This window comes from Sciurus vulgaris (genome assembly GCF_902686455.1).
Source record: "Sciurus vulgaris genome assembly, chromosome: 6".
Lineage (NCBI taxonomy): Eukaryota > Metazoa > Chordata > Mammalia > Rodentia > Sciuridae > Sciurus > Sciurus vulgaris.
The window spans coordinates 140,007,350-140,032,788 of record NC_136466.1 but is presented as its reverse complement, the minus strand read 5'-3'; the positions used below and the strand labels follow the sequence as shown (position 1 = coordinate 140,032,788).

Genomic DNA, 25,439 nt, shown 5'->3' with positions numbered 1-25,439 from the left:
CCAAAAGGTCACCATAATCATTCACACTATGGTCTTTTCCAAGATATTAAAGGTGTGTCTCATAAATCTTCTTAACCAAACCAAATGGCTTCTAAGAAGCTTAAAGGCATTGCTCCTTAACCATTTCAACAAGAGCTAGCTCAAGAAGAGACTTTTTAAACATTTGTGGGCATGACTTTTATCTAATGGAATTCAACTTGAGAAAGATTTTTCTTTGCCAGTTTTGAAGATGGGGAGGGATCCATTTGGCAAGAAACACATAAGGCTTCTAGAAGCTAAGTGTAGTCCCCAGCTGATAGACCAGCAAGAAAATGAGAATCTCAGTCCTGCAACCACAAGGAATTTGTATTCTGCCAACAATCTGAATGAACTTGGAAGTAGATTCTCTTCATACCCTTCAGAAAGGAATGCTATCCTGCTAACATTATGATTTCAGTTTGTGAGACCCTGAATATCTAGCCACTTTGTGACTGTACTTCTGATTTATACAACTGTTAGGTAATAAATTTGGGATGTTTTAAGCCCCTAAGTTTATGGTCAGTTGTTGCTATTAGTTTTCAGGTCTAGAAAACTAACACAATTCTCCAAAATCAAAAATAGTAACTAATGATGAAAGTCCCGTAAGAGGTGGTAGGGATTGTGATCAAGCATAAGAGCAGAGGTTAGCTATGGGTGGGAGCTGGCATTGGGAATGGAAGAGGTAAGGATGGCCTTATTTTCTTATAGGTAGTGGCTTCACATTGGGAATGGAAAGCATCACCATCTTCTGGCAGTCATTTCATAGGTTAGCTGGAAGATAGCATGAAGGGACCTTCAGTAGGATCATGAAGACTTAGAATAACTGTGGTTGTGAGAGAAAAATTACTAGAAGAAATGTAGGACCATTAAGATAATAGAATGTAAATTCATAGAGGTAATTATTCTGTATATTCATGTGATATTCTTGAGTCCTATTTAGGATGCCGAATGTTTGGATCAGTGATCAAGGAAGTGTAGGAGGTTGCTCTGGTTGCTTTATTGAAGTTCAACAAAAGGAGACTTAGTAAAAGATGGAGACGGTTGGCAAGTCACTGGAGAAGTCCGCTTTATTACAAGATGAGGCTTACATATATACTCTTGGGGCTTCCGGGTTAAGGGAGAAAGTGACGTGTGGGTTTCTGATTGGTCCGGCTTGCCGCCGGTGGGAAAATAGGTGGCGGGAAGCCGAGACTTATGGGAAGAAGAAGCCGCTCAGGGGCCATCTTTGGTGTGGATCGGACTGCATATGGAACCTTACACTTAGGATGAAATTGAGAAAAATAGTTGAAGTTTAGGATATTGAAAAAAAAAGTTAAGGAACTGGAATATACGAGGTTATGTGGACCAAATAAATGGAATGCCTAGAACCTAGGGAATATCTGGTGATCCATATTTGTTAAATAAATATTGAGAGCTCATGATTTCAGAAGAGAAATCATTTGTGATAATGGCAGAATTAACCATAGTTAGGGCTGATGAAATATGTTAGAACAGGTCATTGAAAGTGAGTAGGTCAAATAAGGAATTTATCTTTTTGATATATTTAAATGGCTATTAAAATTGCTCAGAATTTAGAAGTACTTGGACTTTAGAGTCTTGATTGATGGAAGGAAATGACCAAGAGTGATGGATTATGTAGGGGTTGGATAAATTATGACCTGTGGATCCAATCCAGTTTGCACTTTGTTTTTGTAATTAAAAGTTTTTTTGGAACACAGCCTTTTCCATTAATTTACATTGTGTCTCCTTTTATACTCACTCCAGTGGTAGAGTTGAGTACTTGCAGTGAGACCAGGTGGCCCATAGAACCTAAAATACTAAGTATCTGACTCTGGAGAAAAATGTACGCCAGTTACTGAATTAATACTATGCACATATGCTCCAGTGGAATGTACTTACACAAAAGCTTGCTTACAGTTTCAAGAAGTTTGGTGGTTCCTAAAAGCCTGTGAATGGGCTCTGCTTAAGAAGATCAAAGTATAGTCTCTCCTGCATTTCGTCTCCTCATGGGAGCTGGCTCTGTTACTTAGCTCACCATGCCAAAGACATGGATACTTTCATTTTGAGGATCATGGAACCTTACATTATTATGTGACTACAAATGACATTCTAGTCTGAAGCTGTTTTATAGATGTTGTCACAAGAGATACACACTTTAGTACAGATCAGCACATCTTCTTGTTGCTGAAAGCTTGGTCCTTGTCTTTGATGCCAATCCAATAATGAGGACATGGTTTTGAGAAAAAGGAAAAAGAAGGTTTATTGCTTTGCTAGCAAAGGAGAAACACAGAGGACTCCGGTCCCAAAGGCTGTGATTGTGCCCATTAGCAGGAATAGGGGGATTTTAAAAAGTGATTCAGAGAAAATGCGATTAGGGAGGAAAGATCAGGAAGGAAATGATTAGGGAGGAGAAGTTTAGGGAAAAGAAGATCTAGGAAAAGGTCAGGGAAAAGATTGGGAAAAAGGAAAAAACCATATAAGTTTCAAAGTGACAAGAGATATAGTCAAAGCATCAAGCGAACCCCTGTTACATTGTGTGTGTATAGGAAAGGAGTATTAGCCATGGATAAGTAATGTCCTCTTTTTATGCAAAGCATAGTGTATTATGAGAAACAAATAGTTAATTCTGTCTTTGGGGCTATTTCCAGTAAAGGCTGTTAAATAGAGGGATTTTTTTTTTTTTTTAAAGGTCTATGTTTAAATAAAGAGGGAGAGAGAAAAACTAGTTTATTTGATTAAAAAGTGTTTAGTCACTAACTATTCTTTAATAGGTGTCACTTTAAAAATTTTTTCCACAAATGTTAGCCGTGGTACTGAATCTGTTTAGATCCATGTAAGAATCCTTAGTTGAACTTCATTTTGTTATGACTAATTTTGGTCACTGTTTTCACACAGGGCCACTTAACATTCCCATTGCCTTTGTCATGCTCCTGTCTTTACAAACAAGAAACAGCATTCAGTCCTTTGGATTTTTTTCAATTTAACCTACTATCTGTGTTCTTATTCTGGGTTCTTAATTAGTGAAGGTGTCTCTATTTTAACATCTTCTGTAACAGAGGTTATTTTCTTTTGGTTCTCTTAAAAGTACTTTTTATATTCCAGGGTGCTATTCACCTCTTATCCACAAATATCAGTAAAAGATCTGTGTTCTGGGGTTTGCCTTCAAGGTCTGCATGGGATATTGGGTTGCTGTTTGAACAGAGAACAGAAAGTAAGCTTTGAAGGACCAAATAGAGTAGCAGCCATCTATAGAATCCCTTAGTGAGAAGAGGGAACTTGGTAAACCAGGAACTGATAGGAAGTAAGCAGACTGTACCTCAGATTAAGAGACCAGGTAGGGATGTCAGTGGAGATGGAGTAGAATTAAGCAGAGGAGGGGAATTAAGAGTGTGGATTAGTGTGCCAGATGGCAAAAGCCAAGACAGTTTAGAATCTAAGTTCTCAAAAGATGGGCATATCTTCACTTATTGGGGATTATTTTTATTGCAAATCATGAGCTATTTTTCCTGGTCCAAAGTTAGCTGTTAAATGGGACAAAATTAGACCAGATACTTGTTAGCTGCTAGTAATTGAATGTTTTCTTAAACATTAGCAGATAAATTTCTATTTTTGAAAAGAGATTAATATTACCCCTGACAATCCTATATATTTTAATGAACCAATCATTTAATGTGTCTCAGAACCTTAGTTGTACCAGATTGAGGTGAATTTAATTCACTTCTGTATTTCTGCCATTTTATTATGCCATACTCAATGATAAGTTCTGCGTTCCTATAATACTGTAACTCTCTGAACATTCAATATAGTTGATTGTTCTCTCCTCCTTGAAACACATGTACTTGACTTCCCAATTTACTATTCTCTCTCTCTCAGTAGTACTAGGGATTGAATCCAGGGGTGCTCTACCTTTGAGCTATATCACAGCCCTTTCTTTTTATTTATTTTTATTTTGAGGCAGGGTCTTACTAAATTGCCACACTGGCTTTGAACTTGAAATTCTCCTGCCTGAGCTTCCTGAGTCACTGGGATTACAGGCATATGCCACTACATTCAGCAATTTACCGTAGTCCCTTGGTTTTTCCTCAAATCTCACTGAATGCTCCTTTCCATTCTTGGATTTTGTTTCTCCATTCTCCTTTCAGTCTCTAAATATTGAAATGTCCCAGGGCTCAAAGCTGAGTCTTCTTTAGAATTTTTATTTGCTCCCTGATTGACCTCATCTGGTCACATGGCTTTAGACAGATGGAAAGTCCGGCATGAGGAAGTAACCGCTTGAGCTAAAGCCGACCCTCACATGGCTTTAAATGCTATTTATAGATACTGTTGCCTTACAAATTTATAGTTCTAGTCTTGTCTTCTCACCACTCCAATTTAACAATCTCATTTAGATGTCGACATTGAAACCTAACATTGTCAAAAAATGAAATTGTGATTTTTTTTCTTTCTAGACTTGTTTCTTCTGCAGTTGTCTTGATCACAATAAATTACATCCTATTTGATCAGTTGATGAAGCCAAAAAACCTGAGTTCTACTTGTCTCCTGGTCTTCCCTCATATCTATATCATTGGCAAAACATGTTTTACCTGCAAAGCTTTATGAATAAAGCTGTTAAACAATTTTATGTGGGTTTTTTATGAATATTTTCAAATCACTTGGTGAATACCTAGGAGCCTTATTGCTTATTTTGTGGTCATAGTTTCTTTAGCTTTGTGAGACACAGTTTGGCTCTCTTACAAAGTTGCTAGACCATTTTGAATTCCCACCATGAATAAATGAGAGTTCCTGTTGCTCTTCATATTCTCTAGCAATTAATATTGTCAGAATTCTGTAATTTAGCCATTCTAATAAGTGTTTAATGAATCTCATTGTTTTAAATTGCATTTTCCTAATGACTAGTAGTGTTGAGCATTTCTTCAAGTTTCTCATCTTTATATTTTCTTCGGTGAAATGTCTATTTAATATGTTTGCTCATTTTGGGGAAGGAGGGGCATGTCTTATTAGAGTTTTTCAGAGTTTAAAAATACACATTCTGAATAGAAATTATTTTGAATATGTGCTTTGTGAATATTTCTCTCAGTATGTGACTTGTTTGATCACTTTGTAAAGCAAAAGCATTTTAATTCTGGTGCAGTCTAGTTTATCATTTGTTTTCTCTATGGATCTTATTTTTGGTGTTTAACTCTACCAAACCCAATGTCGCAAAGATTTTTCTCCAATTTGTACTTTAGTAGTTATATTAGTGAACTTTTCATCACTGTGACCAAAAGACCCAACAAGAAAAACTTAGATGAGGAAAAGTTTATTTTGGCTCATGGTTTCAGAAGTTAGTTCGTGGTTGGCTAACCGTGTATCTCTGGGCCTGGGTGAAACAGAACATCATGGCAGAAGGGCATGGAGGAGGAAAACTGCTTAGTTCATGACTGCCAGGAAGCAGAGTTTTCTGCTCACCTTGGAGAAAATATAAATCTCAAAATCATACCCACAGTGACCTACTTCCTCTAGCTACACACTATTTGCATACAGTTACCACCCAGTTAATTCATATAAGTGAATCAATACACCAATTAGGTTATACCTCTCACAGTCTAATCATTTTACCCTAAACATTCATTATTTCACGTGAGCATTTGGGGATACCTCATATACAAACCCTAATAGGAGGTATACTGTTTTATGTTTTACATTCAGGACTGTGGTCTATTTTGATTTGATTTTTGTATATAAGATGGGGAATAGGTGGAGATTCTTTTTCTTTTTTGCATATGAATCACTGGTTGTTTTAGGTGAAAAGACTGCTTCCTTTATTGAATTGACTTTGCATCTTTGTTAAATATCATTTGATTAAATTTGAGTAGGTCTATCTCTGGGCTCTCTATTCTGTTTTCTATAGTGTTTATTCGTTCACTGATATTACCCTCTTTGTTACTCTAACTCTTTGGTATTTCTTAAAAATTTGGTAGCATGATTGCTCCAACTTTGTTCTTCTATTTAAAAATTGCTTTGACTATTTTAATTTCTTTAATTTTTGCACAAATTTTGGAATTGTATTATCTATATCTACAAAGAATTCTGTTGGAATTATTTGGTATTATTTTGAATGTGAAAATCCAATTTGGAGAAAATTGACATCTGTATTGAGTCTTCTGTCAACACAGTATATCTCCCCACTAATTTAGATTTTTTTTCTTTCTTTCAGCTGGCTTTACACTTTTTTTTCTTTTCAGCATAGAGATCATGAACATATTTTATTAAATTTACACCTAAGTTTTTACTTTCCGTGTTATAAATACTATGTGTGCAATATGTCTGCACATATATTTATATATTTTGGCTTCTAATTGTTTTTTGGCAATACATAGAAATACTATTGATTTTTTGGTATGTTGACTTTATCTTCTGAAATCTTACATTAAACTTATCAGTTAAAGAATTTTTGTAGATTTTTGGGATTTTCTACATAGACATTACAACTTATAGCATTTTATTTCTTTTTCTGCTATACTTAAGACTTCCAGAGAGACATTATGACATTGAGTAGGAATGGTGCTAGTAGACATCCTTGCCTAAGTTCTGTTTGGGGGAAACATTCAGGTAGGGGTGTGTGTGTGTGTGTGTGTGTGTGTGTGTGTGTGTGTGTGTGTGTTTGTTTTCCCATCAAATATGTCCTTAGCTATAGGTCTTAGCTATAGGTTTTTATCTGTACTATTGTGTACTGAGTATTTGTGCCCCCCCCTCCAAATTTGTATGTTGAAGCCCCCAACATACAAAGCCCTCAATGTAATAGTATTAGGATAGATAATTAGGTAATTAGGTTTAGATGAGATCAACAGAGTAGAACTTCCATGCTGGTATTAGTATCTTATGAAAAGAGGAAGAGACACCACACTGTCAGATATAAAAGAAGGTAACCATCTTCAACCAGGAAGAGAGTACTCACTAAAAAACAAATCTGCTGGCACACTGGCCTTAGAGTTACCAACCCCTAGAACTATGAAAAATTAATGTTTATTCTCAGCTCAAAGTAGATCAAGGACCTAGGCAAGGACCTAGGCAGAGACTGTGTACCTACTAGAAGAAAATGTTCATCCAATTTTCTATCACGTGGGCTTAGGAACTGACTTCCTTAACCAGACTGTTAAAGCTCAAGAAATAAAATCAAAAATCATTAAATGGGATAGTGTCAAATTAAAATACTTCTTCACAGCAAAATAAACAATCAAGAATGTGAAGAATGGGAGAAAATTTTTGCCACCTATACCTCAGATCATTCATCTCTAGGATATATAAAGAACTCAAAAAACTTAACAATAAAAAAATAAATAACCTATTCAATGACTGGGCAAAGGAACTGAATAGGCACTTCACAAAGAAGAAATATGAATGGTCAACAAATATATGAAAAAAATGTTCAATTTCTCTTGTAGTTAGAGAAATGCAAATTAAAACTACACGAAGATTTTATCTCATTCCAGTTAGAATGGCAATTATCAAGAATACAAGTAACAATAAATGTTGGCAAAGTGTGGGGAAAAACATTGATGGTAGGGCTGCAATTTTTTACAACCACTCTGGAAAGTGGTATGGAATATTCCTCAGAAAACTTGGAATGGAACCACCATTTGACCCAACTATCTCACTACTCGGCATATGCCCAAAGGAGTTAAAATCAGCATATTACATTGACACACACCACATCAGTGTTTATAGCAGCAGTTCACAATAGCTAAGCTATGGAACCAACCTCAGTGTTCCTCAACAGATGAATAGATAAAGAAAATGTGATATATACACAGTGGATTATTATTCTTCAATAAGGAAGAATGACTTTATGACATTTGCTGGTAAATGGATGGATCTGTGTAGACTATTATGCTAAGCAAAATAAGCCAGTCCCCAAGAACAAAAGGCTGAATGTTCTCTCTGATATGCAGATGCTAACACACAGTAAGGCCTGGTGTGGGAAGAATAGAAGTTTGGTGGATTAGACAAAGGGGAATGAAGGGAAGGGAGGGGGAGTGGGAATAGGAAAGATAGTAGATTGAATTGGACATAACTTTCCTATGTTCATAGATGAATACACCACCACATCACCAGTGAAACTCCATATCATGTACAACCACAAGAATGGGATCCTAATTAGAATACGGGACTCCATGTATGTATAATCTGTCAGAATGTACTCTAATGTCATGCATGTCTAAAAAAAATAAATTAAAAAATGTTTGTTATTGCAGAAGAGCCATGTAGGAACAGGGGATAGTAATTGCAAAGCCATGAGTCAAAGTGTTTGCTGTATCCTTTTCCATTATTATTTGGTATTGGAGATTGAACCCAGGGACACTCTACTACTGAGCAATATCCACGGCCCTTTTTATTTTTTATTTTGAGATAGGTTCTCACTAAGTTGCCTAAGCTAACTTTGAATTTGAGATCCTCCTGCCTCAGTCTCCCTAGTGGCTGGGATTACAGGTGTGCACCACCATGTCCATTTTTCATCCTCAATTTTTAAACTATATGCCTATGCTTCAGATGGGATTTGTGAAAAAGCCTATTGGGCCTTGTTTTATTTTTTAAATCTGTAATTATAACCATTATTTTCTTGTTTGTTGGTTTGTTTGTAATTTACGGTAATCTAACAGTGCTGGGGTCTCGAACCCTGGTCGCGAGCATAGGAGGCAGGCTCTCTACGTGATGTACCATTATTTTCTAATTGGTGTTTTAATTATTCATACAGTTGGATTCATTTCTGCCATTTTGTTTTCTGCTTGCCTTTCTTTTATTCCTTGCTTCACTGTTTTTTGACTTCTTTCAACTTCTTTTAATATTTTTCAAATTCTGTTTAGCTTACTTGCTGACTTTTTGTCTTTTCATAGTTCTTTTCAAGTGGTGGCTCTGAGGAATATTATGCCACTGCTTGGTCTCTCTCCTCACCATACACAGACAGTCATCTTTCAGTATATCTGGGTAATTAGTTTCAGAAACACCCCCACACCCAGCTATTCAGGTTTCTTATGTATAATGACAAAGTGTTTGTATATAGCCTATACATTTTCCTGTATTCATTAAATCATGTCTGAATTGCTTAGAGTACTGAATATAGTGTAATTTCTCTGTAAATAGTTGTTATAATGTATTGTTTAGGGAATAATGACAAGAAAAATGTCTGTACATATTTAGTACAGATGCAATTTTTTTCCAAATATTTTTGATCCCCAGTTGGTTGAATCCACAAATGCGGAATCCACAGATATGAAAGGCTAACTCTGTGCTTGTGTGCACATGCACACACACACACACACACACACACTCACATTACACAATTTACTTAAAATTACTGTCTTACCATTAAGTAAGAAATAGAAATTATATAACCACATAAGTTCCCCTCCCTGCCCCAATATCCACATACTTTGGAAATGGTATAATTTTGGTTTTCAACAAAATTAAAGGTGAAAACTAGTGTTTTATTTATTCAGATATTTTCTCTTTCTGTTTTTGTTTCTTTAGTGCTTTTCGAGGTTTCCCTTTGTTATCATTTTCCTTTAACTTGAAAATTTCCTGTAGCATTTCCATTTTAATTTTATTGAGCAAAAAACTCACCCATTTAATGTGTACAATTTAGTAGCTTTTAGCATATTCATAGTGTGCAACTATCTCCACAATCAATTTTTTTTTTAATCTCAGAAATGTTTAATGTAGAATGTTTTTCTTATTCCATTGAAATATGTAAACAGAGGCTGGGCGCAGTGGTGCGTGCCTGTAATTCCAGCGACATAGGCTGAGGCAGGAGGATCACAAGTTCAAGGTCAGCCTGGGCAACTCAGGGAGGCTCTTAGCAACTCAGTGAGGCCCAGTCTCAAAATACAATAAAAATGGCTGGGGGATGGATCCCAGTGGTAAGTGCCTCTGGATTAAATCCCCAGTATGACAAAAACAAACATACAAACAAAAACTAGTTCCATAGAACCTCATATGTTGGGGGTGTGTTCAGTGAAATGCACTGTCAGGTGAGCTTGTTCGTATGACTATCATAGAAACTGCATCGGGTATGATGTCACTAGGCAGTATGCTTGTATGGGACTGCCATCGTCCATGTGGTCCATTGTTGACTGAAATATCATTATGTGGTGAAGCATTTCTGAACAAAGAAAAAAATGAAGCCTAGCATGGTGACACACACCCATAATCCCAGAAATTCAGGAGGCTGAGGCAGGAGGATCAGAAGTTCAAAGCTGGCATCAATAACTTAGTGACGCCCTAAACAACTTAGCAAGACCCTGTCAAAATAAAAAGAAATGGGGGTGTAGCTCAGTGGTAGAGCGCCCCTTAGTTCAATCCCCCCAGTATTGGGGAAAAGAGAAAATGAAACAGGTAAAGAAGTAATTCAGCATCTTTGGGAAACTAAGAAGATTGGAAATTTTAAGAAAATAATACTGTCTCATAACTCTTAGACTTATTCAGAGCTCATTAAATATTTTCAGATCTTGTCACATAATTAGGATTTTTTTTTATATTAGGAATTAAACCCAAGGGCCCTTAACCCTTGGGTTTAATTGAACTATATCCCTAGTCCTTTTTCCACAATCAATTTTAGACCATTTTCATCATCCCCCAAAGAAACTCTGTACCCCTCAGGCATCATCTGTAATCATCCCATTCCTCTAAGCCCACTGCAACCACAAGTCTATTTTCTGTGTCTATATATTTCCCTCTTCTGGGTATAGAAATGAAAAATATGTAGACATTTGTAACTGTCTTCTTTCACTTAGTTTTCTTATTGTAGCATGTGTTAGGATTTCTTTTCATTGCCAAGTAGTACTCTGTTGTATGGACATACCACATTTTTCTATCCATTCATCAGTTGATGGACATTTGTATCATTTTCAACTTTCTAGCTATTTTAAATTATGCTACTATAAACATTCATTTATAAATCCTTTTTTTTTTAAGTTGAGTCCTGTTCAGTCGTTGTCGTCCCCCTCCTCCCCCTCCTCCTCCTCCTCCTTCTCTTCTTCCCCCTCCTCCTTCGTTGTTTGTTTTTATTTGTTTATATGTGGTGCTGAGAATCAAATTCAGTGCCTCACACATGCTAAGTGAGTGCTCTACCACTAAACCACAACCCCAGTCTTCATTTATAAATCTTTATGTGAACAGAAGTCTTTATTTCTCTTGGGTATATATCTAGGAGTGGAATTTTCTGGGTTTTATGGCATCTCTGTGTTTATCCTTTTGAGGAATTGCCAGAATGCTTATAAAAGTGACTATCATTTTACATACCCACCAGCAAACTAGTTCTAATTTGTCCGTATTATTGATAACACTCTTTTTTACCTGTCACATTTTTATAGACATCCAGTTTGTGTGAAGTGGTTCCTTAATATAGTTTTGATTGCATTTAAAAAAATGGTTTTTTTTTAGTTGTAGGTGAACATAATACCTTTATTTTTATCTGGTGCTGAGTATAGAACCCAGGTCCTCACATATTCTAGGTAAGCACTCTACCACTGAGCCACAACCCCAGCCTGATTGCATTTTCTTGATGGCCAATTGTGTGATTTTTGTGTACATATTGGCCATTTGTTTATGTTTTTTTGAGAAATCTCCATATCTTTGCTCTATTAAAATTTTTTTTACATTGTTATTCCTTTTCAAGTATATTTTACCTATTCTTAGTCCTTGTCTATTTCCACAGGAATTACTGATTAGTTTTTTTTTGCAGCATTTTTCATAAACAGATTTAGTGGTCGTGGCATTTTATATTTCTTTCATCTCAGAATGTCTCTATTTCATCTTTAGTCCTGAAGGACATTTTTTTTTTAGCATTTAAATTGGAAGTATTTGCCAGTTGTGGCACTTGGTAGTAATCACAGTGACTGGGGAGGCTGAGACAGGAGGATTACAGGTTCAGGATCAGCCTCAGCAAGTTAATGAGACCTTCAACAACTTAAAAAAAAGAAGTGGGGATGTAGCTCTGAGATTGAACACCCATGATTTCAATCCCTACTACAAACAAAACAAAACAAAACAAAAAAACCCACTATTTTTCTTTTAGTACTTAAAATTCTTTGTGTTGATGTCTTCTGGCTTTCATTATTTCTGATGAGTATAATAATTAAAATATTTTTTCTATATGTAATGTGGTTTTCATTTTTTTCCTTTTTGGTACTGGGGATTGAACTCAGGGGCACTCAACCACTGAGTGAACTCAGACTGTGAGGTCTCAGTACATAGATAACTGATTCCATTTCTCTGGGTCCAAGATGAGGCAGCATATCATGGGGAAAGGGCCCAATGGAGGAGACCTGTTCAGTTCATGGCCAAGTCAGGAAGCTGAGAGAGAGTGGGGGGAGGGAGGGGCAGAGAGAGAGAGAGAGAGAGAGAGAGAGAGAGAGAGAGAGAGAGAGAGAGAGAGAGAGAGAGAGAGAGAGAGAGAGAGACACACACACACACAAACACACACCCAGGGAAAATAATAAACAACTCTTTACCCTGGTGACATCTCTTCCAGCCATTGTCCCACCTGCCTACAGATGGGGCAGCTAGTCCATTCAAATTAGGATGGACTAAGTAGGTTAGATCTCTCAAAATCTGTTTTACCTTAGAATATTCCTGCATTAGCAGGAGCTTTTGGGGGACCATATGTTAAATATGTTAAAACCATAACATATTTACTGGACACAGTGGCTTACTTCTGTAATGTCAGTGACTTGGGAAGCTCAGGCAGAAGGATCACAAGTTCAAAAGCAAGCCTCAGCAACTTAGTGAGACCTCAAACAACCTAGCAAGACCCTGTCTCCAAAAATAACAACAGCAATAACACATTTGTTTCAAAAGTGTTTGCTTTCTCTTTTTGTAGTATGGGTATAAATACTGATTTGAAGTCTTTTTTCTGGTAATTCCATCATTTTGGTTATCTTGTAGCATCTTTTGTCTTCTTGAGAGCTGGTTAGGTTTTCCTCGTTCCTTGTATGTTTAATTTTGGGTTGTAGCCTTGATATTTTAAATTGTGTTAAGAGATTCTGAGTCCTCTGTGAAACCTCTGCACAATGCCATTTTTGGTTTTTGATCATGATGGTATTAGTGTGTGCATGCTTGTGTGTCTGTAGCTTGTAGTCAACCTGATTAGTTTTAGACTTCAGATTCTGAAGTGCCACCTATAAGCTGTTTTACTTTCTAACATTGATTTAATTTTCAGAGCTTTTCTAGTGCTATTCTAGTTGGCCTATATGTGCGGAATCATTCTTTATATTCAGGTTTCACTGGTTGTTCCAGCAATCTTTATAACTATATCTGCAGAGTATACATTTTGTATAGTTATTATGTATTTTGTGTCCTTTATTTTGAGAAAACTTCTTTGCCTTTTTTGGTGTTTTCTTATCTTGACCTTTAGGAAGACTGGGTAGTTATATTATAGAATATGGAATTTGGTTTTACCTGGTTTTCCTCATAATTGAGTTAGGTTTTGCATTTTTAGAAGAACTATCACAGAAACAATATTGTGTACTTATTCCTATCAGTAAGTATGTGATATTAGTTTGTGTCACTATTAGTGATGTTAACCTGGATCACTTGTTTACGATGGTGTCTAGCAGGTTTCTTTGCTAGAAGGCTAGTTCCATTTTTGTAATTATCAGGTAATTTTCATAGAGATCTTGAGGCCATGTAAATATCCTGTTCATTTTTGGACTTTCCTCCATTAGTTTTAGCATCCATTAATGATTCTTGCCTGAGTCAGTTATTACTGTGATGGTTATAAAATAATGGTCTTTCTAACTCTATCATTCATTTTACGTTCTTCAGGTAGCATTTCATTGTGAGGAAGAGTTTTTTCTTTTATTTATTTATTTATTTATTTATTCATTATATGAGTATGCATTCAAGGTTTCTTACTTTAGTCAATGGTTTATAATCCTTTACTATCATCATGTATTTTGATGTCCCAGCTGTTTTTGATTTAGCCAGTGAAAGCCAATTTGACTGTTATTTTATCTTATTGACATATCCCCATCACTTTCGTAGTGCTTTCTTATTTTTTTGACACAACAGCATTTTCTATGTTCCTCTGTCCTTTTCTTATCTTGATCCTATAAGCAGTAATTTCTCCAGGTTCCTTTTATTGGGGAATAATTTTTAAAATCCAGAATTTCTGTGCTAGTTTTTCTGGAGTGTATTGTTTTAATCATACTCAGCATATAGAGCTGAAGGATAACATATACACACATACAACTACATTTATTCACATCTACTTATTAAGAATCATGAAATCAAGTTGTCCCTAATTTCAAACATATACCACAGGGTAACTATCTTTTCCAACCATGAGAAATTTTATTCCTATTATCCTCAACATATTTGTTCATTGGCTTAATTCTTCACTGTATTGAAAGCAGTTTCATCATTGTTAATGCATACCACTGCAGAAAAGAAACAAATGTGCTAACTAGAATTCACTGTTTACAATCCTTTTGGTTTCAGACTGAGAATATTTTCTAGGTTTGTAGGGTTACTATACAAATTACAACAAACATGGTAATTTTAATAAATAAGAAATTTATACTTTTTAAATTCTGTAGTACAGAAGTCAGAAATCAAGGTGTTGGCAGGGTCACATTCCCTTCAGTGACTCTAAGGGGGAGGGGAGTTCTTTTCTTCTTTCAGCTTCTGGTGACTCCAAATGTTTCTTGGCTTATAGGTACATAACTCCAGTCTCTGCTTCACATAGTGTTATTTTGGTGTCTTTTCTTCTCTTTCCCATAAGGATATATATCATTGGATTTAGATAACTCATCTAGAGATTCCTACTTATGTCTGAAGATACTTTTCCAAATGAAGTTACATTCACAAGTTCCATGGACTAGGATATAGATATATCTTTTGTGGTCTCCATTCAGCTCACTACAGGGTATATAGTTACTTACTACCTTCTGTTTAGTCTTAAAATGTATGTGTTACCTATCTTAAATATTGTAAGATTCTTTTTTTTTTTTTTTTTGTTTATGTTAACTTTTAGGTTTCCCAGGCTGGATCTGTGGATCAGTGGTAGAGTACTTGCCTAGCATGTGTGAGACATTGGATTTGAGTCTCAGCACTGCATATAAATAAATAAAAAATAAAGGTCCAACAACAACTAAAAAAAATTTTAAAAAAATGTTAGGTTTACCCATCTATATTTGCTCATGAATATGTAAAACTTGTAACATCCTTTAACAAATAATAAATAAAGATTTACAAATTATGATAGCTATTATTAAGGAAATGGACAGGTGCTTTGGTAAAGAACAATGAGGTGCTCCCTGTTTACTTAAATTGAGGTCAGGAAATACTTATTTGAACCACTGACCTGTACCTGAGATTGGAATAATGAGAAGGAGCTATCATGATAAAGGGGAATGAAAAGTTTTCTAGTAGTTGGAAAAGCCTGTATTTGATTTGGGAAAAGAGGTCAGTGGGTGGTATATATTGGGCAGGAATGAACACAAAATAAGTGAATTTGCAAGAAAAGCAGGAGCCAGGAAATGTAATTTGTTTAAACTGTAGAGATTGAAAAACCAGCAGAGGAGTGTCACATTTATAATTATATTTTCTTAAGGCTTGTACTGATTGCTGTGTGAAACAGAAGGTTAAGGTAAAAGTAGAGAGAGTAGTAACAAGTCTGTTCCAGTATAATAACTGATTCAGAAGCATAGGATAATGTTGACTCATAGACAAGTGATAGTAGTGAAAAAGAGAAAAGTGGATAGATTTGAGGTATATTGTGTATAGAATTGGCAAGAATAGCTGTTGGATTGATTCTGATTGGGTAGAAAGCTTTGGAATTAGGGTTATGGAATTATTTAAGGATGACTTCCAAAGTTTTTAGCTTGAGCACCTGGGGAAAATTTTAAAATGATTTAGATAGTAAGAATTCAGATCTCCTTTTTGGACCAATATATTGTGTTTGAGATGCTTATGATATGCAGGTAGAAATGTTAGGTAGGTGCTTAGATATGCAGGTCTTAAGTTCACATGTGGAAAATGGAATCTTAAACTTCCTAATTGGTCCCTGTGGGCATTGCTTTAATTCATGCCTCCCTACTGCAGGCTAAGAGTCGCTACCTCTGTAGTACCTCCCATTTATATCCTGTAAACTTGAGCAGAATGCAGGTCTTGGCCAAATACAATTTGAGACATTGTGGGCAACATGGACTGGAGATGATCTCTGGGCCCACTATATTCACTTATATTAATTCATTCTTTCTAGTACTATTGTTTTCCCTCTAAACCACTTTAATATGTAATTTTGCTATTTTTAGGATAGCTTTATTTTGGACCCTGTCAGAGTAAGAGACACTGCCACTATTACACTAGAAAGTATTAGGCTTTTATTTGCTCCATCTGAATCTGACTTGACCATATGAGACCACTCTAGTGAATTTTGTTTCCTGGGAGGGATAGGGATGGGTGTGTGTGTGTGCACGGTTTAATATGTACTCTGGTTGATTTGGAGTATATATCAATTTTTATACTAACTTCATAATACTAGTATTTTTATGTTCTGTATATTTTGTTGATTTAATTTCCTGAAATCACTTTACATATTTTTTTCAGTTACTCTTAACAGATGTATTATAGAATCAAGATTATAGACACATTTTTTAGGAAATATGGACGCCCCATTTCTTGCTTTTGTTTTACTTATTTGTAAATGCTTTCTATTATTCTTAATTATTTTTCATTGTAGAAAAGAATCATGATCTTTAAAGAAGGGCCCATCTGTCTTTCTTATTATGGTTTTATTTTTTTTTCTTTCCTTGCAAGAGTATGTTATTTTTCTCTTTCCCTTATTAAGTACCTGTTGCAGGTAAGCACTGTGCTAATTTTGAGAGTGGGCAGGGGGTGATGCACAATAGGATTAAACAAAGTGGAAAAAAAGCAAAACATGTTATGAGATAAAATTGGGGTAAAATAGTATCAGCTTATAATAAAAATACTATGTTTTTGAGGGGACAAAAAGTTTTAAATATCATATATCAGTTTCTTATGAGTTTATTGTTTACCTTTTAAAAACCTCTTTTATTCCCTTTGTCTTTATTTTTCCAAGGGTCACACAGCAATGCTTCATACTGGCTCATGGCATCCCAAAATAAAGGGAGAATTTATGACTTGCTCAAATGATGCGTGAGTACTGTTGATAATTTATCTAATTCAGTATTTTTCAGTAAAAAAATGCAGTAAAAGAAATAGAGTTCAGAAATTCTGATGTTTATATATTCTTAATCTTTAATTAAATATGGACACTGAAAATGAGAATTGGTATGAATCCCATAGAATTTTGTTACAGGGCCTGAAGGATCAGATTGATACAGGTAAGTGACTTTGAAGCTGTGACTAATAATTTTTTGCTTCTTATAGTAAAGACTTATCTGAAAGGAAAATATGCACCAGTTTTTTTTTCTTGACACAAAGTTGGGTTTTCTTCAGCCATAGTTCTATGAGAGATCAGTGAACTTTTAACTATAGACTGCCATTATATAAATATATTTTTACCACGTTTTAGAGGAGAATGACAGTAATAAATTAAGGTGGTTTCATTTTGATTTACCTTTTTCTGGCCTTTGTCTCTGAGAATAGTAATTGAGGGTTATCTGTGGAAGATCAGCCCAGATTCTTGGTTCATTCAGTATGTGTAGAATGTTCACTGTGTGCAAGTACACTGTCAATGAAGTTTCTGCCTTCACGGAGCTTACATTCCAATGGAAGCAAGTGTTGGGAAACAGACAGTGTACAGATACACCAAAAAATCAATAATACAGTAGTGTTTTAATTTTCAAAGTTTTATTTTTAAAGATGTTTTTGTAAGTACATATAGTGTTACTTAATAGTGGGTTTTATTTTGACTTAATCATATATGCATGGAATATAATTTGCTCCATTTCAGTCCCTGATACTACTCTTTTCCTGTCCTTTTTCTTCCCTCTGTTCCCTTTCCTCTACTCCACTGATCTACTTTATATTTTCATAGTATTCCCCACACACTTTTTTTTTAATCCTTATTTTGCTCTAGCTTCTGCATATGAAAGAATAGATTTGACCTTTGACTTTCTGAGTCTGGCTTATTTCATTTAGCATGATGTTCTCTAATTCCATCCATTTATCTGCACATGCCATAATTTCATTCTTCTTTATGGCTGAGTAATACTCCATTGTGTCTAAATACCACATTTTCTTTATCTGTTCATCTGATGCCAGGTACCTGGACTGGTTGTATAACCTGACTGCTGTGAATTGCACCACTATAAACATTGACATGCCTTTATCACCATAGTATGCTGATTTTAGTTCTTTTGAATAAATACCAAGGAGTGGGATAGCTGGATCAGATGGCCATTCTATTTCCAATCTTTAGAGGAATCTCCATACTGCTTTCCAGAGTGGCTATACTAATTTATAGTCTTACCAACAATGTATGAGTCTTTTTCCCCACATCCTTACCAGCATTTATTATTATTTATATTCTTAGTGATTGCCATTCTAATGAGAGTGAGATAAAAATTTCAGTGTAATTTTAAGTTGTGTTTCCCTGATTGCTAGAGATATTGAACATTATTCATATATTTGTTGGCCATTTGTATTTTTTATTTTAATAAGTATGTTTAATTCATTTGCCCATTTATTGTTTGTGTTATTTGGTGTGTGTGTGTGTTAAGTTTTTAAGTTCTTTATATATTCTGAATATTAATCCCCTGTCAGCGGAGTAACTAGCAAAGATTTTGACTCATTCTGTAGGCTCTCTTTTCACATTCTTAATTGTTTCCTTTGCTGTGCAGAAACTTTTCAATTTGATGCTCTCTCACTTCTTAAGCCTTGATTTTGTTTCTTAAGCTTTAGGGGTCAGTTTAAGGAAGTCAGTACCTGTGGGGGTCTTGGAGTGTTGACCCTATGTTTTTGTTCTAGCAGTTGCAAAGTTTCTGGTTTAATTCCTAGGTTTTGATCCACTTTGAGTTGATTTTTGTGGAAGTTCAAAGACACGAATCTAGTTTCATTCTTCTACATATTGTTTTATGTAGTAATTAGTGTTAAAAATTCAGTTTAAGCAAAAAGAGCAAATAAGAGAGAAAGGACACATAGGACAATCAGAGAAAGTTTCTGAGAAACTTAAATTGAGATTAAGACTTAAATCATGCAAAGGAAACCACCACAGGAAAAGAGTTTTCCAGGCCAAAGTAATAACATATTTAGAATCCTTAAGATGAGGTGGGCGTGGTGTGCCTGCTTTTAATCCCAGTGGCTCTGGAGACTGAGGCAGGAGGATCAAGAGTTCAAAGTCAGCCTCAGCAATGGCAAGGCGCTAAGCAACTCAATGAGATCCTGTCTCCAAATAAAATACAATATAGAGGTGGAGATGTGGCTCAGTGGTTGAGTGCCCCTGAGTTCAATCTCTAGTAGCTTAAAAAAAAAAAAAAAACAACTTCAGATGAGAATGCAATGGGACATGTTTGAGGGAAAAAAATATCAGTGTCGTTGACATTTTTGAGGGTTGTTGGGAAAGGTGAGAATGATAGGAAATGAGTTTGGAGAGGAAGGCAAGGACCAGTCATATAGGATGTTGTAGGTTAAATGTAAAAGACTAGGATTTTAATGTAATGATGAGACAAGCCATTGAAAAATACCTAATCTGTTTCATGATACTGAAAATTCAGTCAATAGGAATGGTCTCTTTACATGGTGTTAACATTCTCAGTGAGATACTATTGAGATAATAGCTAATGATAGTTAATATTTATTTAGTACTTTTATGAGCCAAAAGTACTCAGTACACTTTATGTATGCTAAGCATTTTGTCTTACATTTTAGCAGTAAGGTAGGTAGGCAGTAATTTTATTATGTATTCTAGATGAAGATCTGATTATGGCTTTTCCAGGGACATATGATTTTAAGTGGCTGAGCCAGAATGTTAAAGTACTGTGAATGGTTATACACAAGTTTTTGAGTGGTGATCACAAAGATGATGGTGATTCATTTATAGATATAGGTACTACAGGGCACAAATGCCTTTTATATAAGGAATGGATATAAGACCTCACCTTATAAAGAGCACTCTGCAGAATTCTCCCCATTGGAGGACAGATTCCTTTTGCCTTGAAGTTCTCCTATAGGGCACCACTGTGATGAGGCTCCCATGTTACCTGTGAGGAGGATCATGAAAAGTACCTTATGGGCATGAATGGGTCTTTATACCCTCCAGGAAACTCTAATTGCTTTCTGAGGCATGGAGTCATTGTGGCTGTGCTGGAAGAATGACCTGATATAACTAGTGGTATACACTATTCAGGTCAAGAATGGTTCCATAATGTCTCTTACAATTTTGGGAGTTGGTGTGGGTATCCCTAACACATTCCTAAGTAAAAACTAAACAAAGAGAACAATGTACTGGGTTAAATAAAAGATCTCATTAGCATAAATGGGACTGGATATTATTATATTCTTGTTCCAGATTTCTTTAATTGAGCTAAAAGTAACAACTTTTATGAAGTTTTGTCATCTCTGTAGTGTTTGCTAGTCCTTGCTAATCCTGTTGATTTTTCTGTAGTGACTCACTGTGAAATGTTTGTGCATTTTAGAAGTTTTAGTGAGGAGGAGAAAGTAGAAAACTGTCTTCTTCCACAGTTGGGGGAGGAGGAAATATAGATGAATAGCAATAAAAAAATAAAGAAAAAAAGAAAAATAAAGAAAAAAAGGTGGGCACAGAGAAATGGATTTAGGGTGGAGTGGAAGGAAGAACCACTGAGTGTGATGATGTAACCATTTGTGAAAAATGACTGAATAAATCTTTGAGGGGTAGGATTTTGCAATAGCTGGTAAAAAATAAGAACCAGAGACTTATTACGTAACTCAGCAGTAGAGTGCTTGGTTCTTCTATACTCAGGTTTGATTTCCAGTATTGCTAAATCAACCAACCAGCAAATCACAGTGAGGCCCAATTTTTACTCCAGGCTTCCATGGTGTGGGACAAAGTCAGAGTGAACATGTAGTATTAAAAACATTAGCCCACCTATAATTCCAGCGACTCAGGAGGCTGAGGCAGGAGAATCACAAGTTCAAGGCCAGCCTCAGCAACTTAGTGACACCCCATCTCAAAATAAAAAAATCTAAAAGGTCTGGTGATGTGGCTCAGTGATTAAGTGACCCTGGGTTCAGTCCCCAGTACTAAAAACCAACCAGCCAACCAACCAACCAAGCAAACAAACAAACAAACAAACACCATTCATTGGCAGTGGCGACATATGTGTGCAGGGAACAGACAGGAAGGGTTGCCAACGCTGCTTGCTCGGAAGAATCTGGGAAAATCTTCCCATAGGAGTTTGAAATATGTGTATCAGTGTAAATTACTTTTGTGGAAAAGTTGGAAATTAATGAGAGAGGACCTGAACTTATTGAAGAATATATGGAAATTCTAATTTAGATCCTCAAAGATATTACCATATAGAATATGCAAAAAATATAGTGAATGATAATTAGATCATTTTATATTTAAAATCTAGTTTCTTTTGAGCGACTGAATGTCATGAAATGTCACTATTATGACAGAAAAGGTGAGGGGCTACTCTGTGAAAGGATCATGGCATGTAATTTGTGAAGGAAAGACAGGAAGAAAGGATCAAAACAGCACTAAAGAGACATTTTTGGGACGAGTGGGATGAATGATATCAAATTTGGCAACAGTTTTTTGTTTCCTTATGAGGAAAATGGTGCCTATTTTCCCACCCCGAATCTGAGCTAGCCAACAGAACACGGCCAAAATGATGGTGTACAGATTCTGACCATAGGCCTTTGAAGAGTTTTTGTGTGCTTCCTTTCCTTTGGAACCATGGCATTACTATCTGATCAAGCCTTGGCTACTGTTCTGCAGGATGGAAGTAGAGGACAATTCACTTGTCCCAGCTCAGACCATACCAGATCAGCTTATAGCCAGCCAGCTCCCAAACTTGTGAGAGAGCTCAGCCTAGGTCACCAGAACCACCACAGACACTTGAGTTAATCCTGCTGGGAGAGAACCAGCTGCATGGTGAACTCAGGAGCACTAATAACATCCTGTTTTTCTAAGCCATTGAATTTTGGGGATAATTCATTATGTATCAGTTGTAAAATGGTAGAGATGATTTTATTAGATTATGTTATGTGGAAATATGATGATGATGAAAAATGGTTTTGTTCTTAGAAGATACCAGTTGGAGAATAAGAATGAAGAATATTGATATAAGCAACGTACTTTTGAATGGTATGGGATGGGGATGGGGGAGGGAAGGAGGGAAAGAGGGAGAGAATGAGAATATGAATAAATAGGTATGTGGAAAAAGATTGAAAATACAGATATGACAAATCATTACTATATTTGGTGTTCTTACAAAAGGTGTTTATTGTACTATTTTAACTTTTTTGTAACTTTGAAGTTTTTCAAAATAAAAAGTTAGGGAAAATTTTCTTTTTCTTTTTTTTTTTTTTGGTACCAGGGATTGAACCCAGAGGCACTTAACCACTGAACCCCATTCCCATCCTTTTTTGTATTTAATTTGGAGACAGGGTCTCACTGAGTTGCTTAGGGCCTTGCTAAATTACTGAGACTGGCGTCGAATTTGTGATCCTCCTGCCTCAGCCTCCTGAGTTACTGGGTTTACAGTCTTATGCCACCATGCCCTGTTGAGAGTTTCTTAATATCTGTTCATATGCCTGTCATCTCCCCCCTTCACCATTTTTCCTGTAAAAGGGTCATGGAAATTATAGTTAATTGCATTTCACTTGGTTAAGTTTTTTCTTGGATACTTTTTCAGGATATTTTAATTTTTATGCACATTGGTGCTAGTTTAGATTATGAGAATTCAGTAGAGGGATTATCTACCTTGGATTATAGACTGCAGGATTTCCTGTGTGTGCCTTAGTCTGCTAGTAACTGTCAGATGTTGGTGGAGAAAGGGTCCTTTAGTCTTCAGTTAGAGTTACAGTCAAAGGGAAAATTACTTTAAAGGGCCTATGAAGTATATTAATAGAAGAAATCATCATTTTCCAGACATATTGATACAGTCCTCTCTCCCACAGTGGATGACCCGTTTTATACTCTTGGGGTAGTATTGTTGTATTCTAAGAATACTCTTTGGGAAATGAAAATTGTTATGATTAAATGCTTTTGATGGTAAACTTCAGTAACTTATAATATTTTAAAATTTGGTTATAACTTGTGAAGATGAATTATACAATTAAAAGCATTGACAGGTATTGGCCTGGCATAATGGAAATAGCATGCCCTTTGTAATCAGAACCAGAGAAAGGTGGGTACTCTACCAGTAGCTTTAAGCAAGTAATTTATCATCAAATTTAGATTCCTGAGAAACTTTTTTTGTTTTTCCATTTTTTCCCTCCAGTGGTGGGGATTGAACCCATGACCTTTGCACATGCTAGGCATGTGCTCTATCACTGATTTACATCCCCAGCCCCAAGTTTAGATTCCTATAAAATGGAGTAATACTTGATTTATAAGATTCTAATCTGGACTAAATGTATAGTCTTGCGTATGACTAAAATAGGACTAGCCTTGGATTCATTCATATGAGGGTTTTCTTACATCTTGGTGAGCATCCCTTATTGGAACATGTGTGGAACATGTTCAGAAACTTGCTGGAAGGCTGCTAGGCAGATTTCACTTAGTTTTTATAATCAATAACATATGTAAACATAATTGTAAAATTCGCCAAAGAATGATGATTCATATAAATGGATCTCATGAAAGTAAATTTTCTGTAACTGAAAATTTTTTCTTCTCAGTTTTAAGTATTTTTTTTGGGGGGGGGGTCTAAAAATATTAGTTTCCTACGTTATTTATGTGAGTTTTGAATGTAGTTTAGCATTTTCACAATTTATAAATTATTTCATTGTGTTATGGTATGACTCAGAATGCCTTGGCATATGTAGGCCTATTTATAGTTTGAATTCCTCACTGCTATTTGTATTTTTTGATTTTTCCCTTTCTATTGTTACTTCTTGCTGTTGTATGTATGACATTGAATAGTAATACCTCAGTTTCTGCTTTGGTTTTCTGCTTCTAAAAAACTAGAGGCTGGGGATTAGGTAGGGATGGCCTAAATTTTTTAGAATTGGGGAACAAGAAGAAGGAATAAGCAGCTATTATAGTGTGTATGAGTTTCTTTTTTTAAGCATATGGGTTTTTGCTATCCTATTTGGCTGATGCTGGCCAGGGTTTTATATTGTCCAAGCTGTCAGATAAGTAAAATGGTGTTATAGTCACAGTGGTTCTTTTTTCTAGATGTCCTCACAGAAACAGGAAATATACTTTTTAGATCATGCTTCTATAATATTTAGCATAACTTTCATCTAATTTATTTGATTCTGTTATTTAATTCTGATTTTTTAAAATATACTATCAGTTTTTCATTTTAAAACTGTAAGGATTTTTTAAAGTGTTTACAGAAACCAACATTTAAAAAATAAACGACTTATTCTTGTCGAGTAGATAATTTAATGTATCTACATAGTTTGAAGCATTTGTTAATAGAATTTTTACATGAAATAGGTCACTTTGGGGGGAAAATTCCTTAGGATTTATTTTTAGAGCCCAAATCCTGCAAATTTTCACATTCATACATGCTGGTTATAGCAAAATACAGTAGAAGAAAAAATTACTCAGGTGTGTGTGTGTGTGTGTGTGTGTGTTTAAATGGGGTGTTGTTATGTTGCACAGGCTGATCTCAAACTCAAGGACTGAAGTGTTGCACCTGCTTAAGCCTCCTGAGTAGCTGGAACTACGGATGCCCACCACCACACCTGGCTGCTCAGACACATTGTAAAGCTCATATTTTGCTTGAGTTCTGGCAATAATGAGAATCTGCTGCTTCCCAATCACTGATGTAATTGAGATGTACATATACTGGTAGTACTTTAATTTAGCTTCTCTTGACAAATCATTTTCCCTGAAGGCTTGAATGCATGAAAGAGGTAGCATCTTTTAATGTAATCATACATTTATCCAACCCATAAGATACTATAAGGTTGGATTTGATTGGTGCATGTTATATGTATGGAAATATCACAAGTGGACCCCATTAATGGGTATAATTCATATGTGTTCATTTTTAAAAGGTCAAAAAAAATTTCTTCCTCTCAAAATTCTTAGCTTTTTTTTGGTTGTAGATGGACACAATACCTTTATTTTATTTATTTATTTTCATGTAGTGCTGAGGATCAAACCTCACACATGCAAGTGCTCTACCACTGAACCACAATCCCAGCCCAATTCTTAGCTTTTGAACAGGGCTTGGTGGCATACCCTTTAATTCCAGAGACCAGATAGAAGATCACAAGTTCTAGGCCAGACTCAGCAACTTAGTAAGAACCTCAGCAACTTTGTGAGATCCTGTCTCAAACAAAAAGGA

At 35.6% G+C, this 25,439-nt stretch overlaps 1 protein-coding gene across 1 annotated transcript in view; it reads left to right on the top strand.

Annotated features, from left to right (window-relative positions):
- WDR70 (WD repeat domain 70) overlaps positions 1-25,439 on the top strand; it is a 300,741-nt gene that overhangs the window by 126,054 nt on the left and 149,248 nt on the right. Inside the window, exon 9 of the mRNA XM_079145747.1 lies at positions 17,099-17,175. Within this exon, the coding sequence (XP_079001873.1) occupies positions 17,099-17,175 (77 nt within the window). The remainder of the gene's footprint in view (positions 1-17,098; positions 17,176-25,439) is intronic.